Source organism: Haplochromis burtoni, unplaced genomic scaffold (genome assembly GCF_018398535.1).
Source record: "Haplochromis burtoni strain Fernald_Lab_line unplaced genomic scaffold, NCSU_Asbu1 Contig_58, whole genome shotgun sequence".
Lineage (NCBI taxonomy): Eukaryota > Metazoa > Chordata > Actinopteri > Cichliformes > Cichlidae > Haplochromis > Haplochromis burtoni.
The window spans coordinates 2,316,129-2,319,856 of NW_024582419.1; the positions used below are offsets into that span (position 1 = coordinate 2,316,129).

Here is a 3,728-nt window from a genome sequence, read left to right on the forward strand (position 1 = left end):
AAATAAAATAGCTGATAAATTGCAATCACCATATAGCTCAAGTTAAGGCTTTTAAAAACCAACTCCCCAGGGTTATGTCAATAAATTGTAGTCTTGGAAACTTTGTTATAAACAGCAGAAAGACTTTTTCCACATTTTTTTAATTAACCACCTATTAATTAAGTTATCATGAAAAGAAAACATATCAATAGGATATCAAATCTGTAATCAAACACTTACCATGATGGAGTAACGTGAGCTTAACACACAGTTTTGTCCCTTTTCCCTGGCCCACTGAGGACATCCGAGATAATTTCTCTCCCCTCTTGTTCAGGATGTCAATTTTAAGAGGCCCTGAAACGACACATCAGACAAAATGTGAGGAATGAGCTTTGAGCTATACGGGACGGGAATGGGGGAAGACTTTTTTTGAACACCACTGTTTGATGCAAACAAATTATCTGTTTGTTTGTTTTTCATAACATATGAAGTGCTGTGGTATGCAAACACTGCAAGATCTTACCTAAAGTAGTCCCAGCAGAAAGAATGGCATTATTTTGCAAGGGGTTACCATTGGGCCATTCCACATTCAGCTTATCTGGAAGCCTGAAACAAACACATGTCATTCACCTGAACTGAAAGTCTAATTTTTGAGTCAGAATGAGGAGAAAGATTTGCAAAAAATAAAGCAACCCAGGAAACAGAACATCTACATTACAAACAAAAAGTGAATATTAGAGAGGAGCAGTTTGTGTAGAAAAAAATGTCTCCCTAACTGCTCACTCACTTCTCAGAGTCACTGTCGATAGTTTTCTTGATGGTTTCATCAGTGGCTGTCTTGTCGATCTTGGAAATGGGAACGATCTTGTTCATGTCCCAAAGTGCTTTGGGCTCCTGGGAAGAGATTTTTCTTAAATCAGTAAACTCAATAAAAGAACAAAGAAAAAAAAAGGGATTTATATAAGTGAATTTACTGAAATAATATGGAAAATTAAACCCCCCCCAACAAAAAACTGATGTTTTAATAGTGATTCAGATGACTGTCAATAGATTTTATTTACTTTTCGCTGTTGTTTTTTTGCCCTTTATAACATAGACACAAAGAAATTTTATCACACAATTTTTTATCACTGATATTATTCTTAAAACCTTTTAATGCGACATTTTCGCTTTACAGTTTTGGAATTGATGTTCGATCAGTTTCTCAAATCAAAGTTTCATAATTGTCTTCTTACTCGAGACACTTCCACCTGTCCTCCCGTGGCATAGACGTCACCATCGAAATTTCCATACAGCAAAAATTGAACCACTTTACCGTACAGAATGGGATTTGTATTGTGCGTCTTCACCTGTATGAGGAAGCATAAAGAGATTAGAATGAATGTAGAAGAGGGAACAATAAGAACATACATTTAAGTAGACAAAAACCAATAAATGCTCACAAGTTGGCCTGTTTTGTATGTCCTGCCTCCCCACTCGATGGCGGAGAAGACTGCCCACGGATGCTGCAATTTCTTAGTAGACACATCTGTCCGTGTTTTAATCTCCTTGAAGCCCATAAACTTGATTTGCTTGTCGAACTTTTCATTACAGTTTCGAAGCCACTGTGTGAACTCCTTCTGGATGTTACCTCTTGACGATTTCTGTTGAAACAGAAAGAAAATGTTTAGCAGAGAAAAGCAGGCAAAAACAAAGACCTGAAAACAGGACATGTTAAATATGTTACCTTGCGGTGTTCTGTTACTAACAGGTAGACAGAATGTATCCAACAGTCACTCATCATTAATACTAATATTAGCGACACACCAATTGGTCAGGCTCCCATATGTCCAGTCATGAGCTGCTTAATTTCATGCATGTGCAACACACACACACACACACACACACAGTGGTTAAAGCAAATAGTGGGACACAGTCTCTCTCTGGCACACACACTTAACTTTGTGCTGAACATTAGGGGGGGGGATTTGTTTTAAATGCCAGAGGACCACCAGCATTTTTTGCTTGTCGGCTCTCCACTGCTGTATTGCCAGAGGGTAAAAATACCACATGGTGATTCTGCTTTTTTATGTATATACATTCAATCATTTACATCACTGTATTGACATCAATAAACTGCACCAACAACTATACACATGACCTCATAGAGCTAAACTTTGCCAAGCCAAGTATTTGATGGAGCCTACAGTCTTCAATAATCCATGCCTTGCTTCCTCCTGTTGTCTGCCAACAGCTGAAGAAGGCTGTGAAGTTTTTTGAGCATAGGTGTTCATGGCCTGGATATGTAACTGACTTTTTCATTGTCCTGAGAACCCTGAACATAGCCTTTTTCCAATCTCTAAAGCCTACACTAACAAAGGCAGGGTCACACTTTGTTTTTCAGGGTTTTCCCGTCAGAATGTTATGTGGAAAACAAGTTCCTGTGTGTGTTGTGGCTAACTGTTGACGTCTCAGAAAGTGGTCAATTAAACGTCCTGATTAGGGCTCTTAGTTTCCAAGCATCATTATCCTGAGGTTATAACACAGTTGTTTGCTAATCTTGACTGATTTGAATAAACTTTGGAACAGTGAAAACACTGCACCCTTTGTAAAGTGGCACTATAATGCAACCAGGGGAAAGTTGTGAAGCATTTTTGTTGAAACGACAACACACATTTAGCTCGCTTCTGCACTCTGAAATAACTATATATTAAATGATTGTATTGCACATATTAACAACATTTTTGACATTGTTAAATTTTAAAAAACTCTATTAATATATCCTTGGATTCTCACCTGCCCAGTTGCCCGACTGTTGCCCTCACCATATGACTCTCTGTGAGTAAACCACACGAACCAGATACAAATCAGTTCAGTGCTCTGAAAGTGTGTGCTTGCATCCACAGTTATTTTTGTTTTTTTATGCCTGTTACCTGGAAATCTGTGCCTCCTGTGCAGCCTTTCTCTGTGCTTTATCCCCCTCTCTTTGGTCATCTGACCCACTGTCACCTCCTTTCTCTTGCCCAAGTACTACACCTCCTCTGTCGCCTTCTCCTGTCTCTCCTTTTTCACTTGCTGCACCTCCTCTATCACCACCTTCACTCTCCTCTGCACCTCCTCTTTTGCCTCCTCTCTCTCTCTCCTCATCTCTGCTTCCTTGCTTCCCTCTTTGATCACCTGCTCTGCAAACCTCTTGACCCTGATATAAAAAAAGCTCAGTTAATTTTTAAATGGTTTGAGAGAGCTGGTATATATCACATCAGCATGTTCCCTTACCAAAAAGTTGGAAAGCATTTGAAACACCTTTTGCCCTCCTACCAGCACATTAACATAATTTTTCTTTTAATGTTGTTTCAGTGTTTCCCCACACAAGTTTACTGTAATACATTTAAACCACATTCTTTTTACAGTATTATATAATTATAACATGTACATATACACTACATTCCTCTATTGTTTGACCTGCCTTTCTCTTTCTCTCCTCCCACCTCTACATGTAGCACAATGCTCCCCACCCGACGCACGCACGCACGCACGCACGCACGCACGCACGCGCGCACACACAAGCACACACACACCTATATCTCGTATCACAAGAGATCCCATCTGCAGCCATGGATATGTTTGCCAACTCTACTTTGGTTTGGAGATAACGGCTGCTCTTGAGTGTGTGTCTGTGTGTGTGTGTGTGTGTGTGTGTGTGTGTATCAGGTAAGGGTTGGTGTGCTGCAGCAGTAGCCCAGTTTGGTTCTCAGACACACTGATCATCT

General features: G+C 39.8%; 1 protein-coding gene across 3 annotated transcripts in view; it reads right to left on the bottom strand.

Moving 5' to 3' along the window:
• Positions 1-3,728, bottom strand: part of LOC102305765 (structural maintenance of chromosomes flexible hinge domain-containing protein 1) — a 31,294-nt gene that overhangs the window by 12,972 nt on the left and 14,594 nt on the right. For 2 of the 3 annotated variants that reach the window (XM_042220992.1, XM_014333634.2), the window contains exons 13-19: positions 2,892-3,157; positions 2,755-2,794; positions 1,422-1,622; positions 1,215-1,328; positions 767-873; positions 503-585; positions 220-333 (exon numbers count right to left, since the gene is read on the bottom strand). In XM_042220992.1, the coding sequence (XP_042076926.1) occupies positions 220-333; positions 503-585; positions 767-873; positions 1,215-1,328; positions 1,422-1,622; positions 2,755-2,794; positions 2,892-3,157 (925 nt within the window). The remainder of the gene's footprint in view (positions 1-219; positions 334-502; positions 586-766; positions 874-1,214; positions 1,329-1,421; positions 1,623-2,754; positions 2,795-2,891; positions 3,158-3,728) is intronic. The other variant, XM_014333635.2, reaches the window with a different exon arrangement.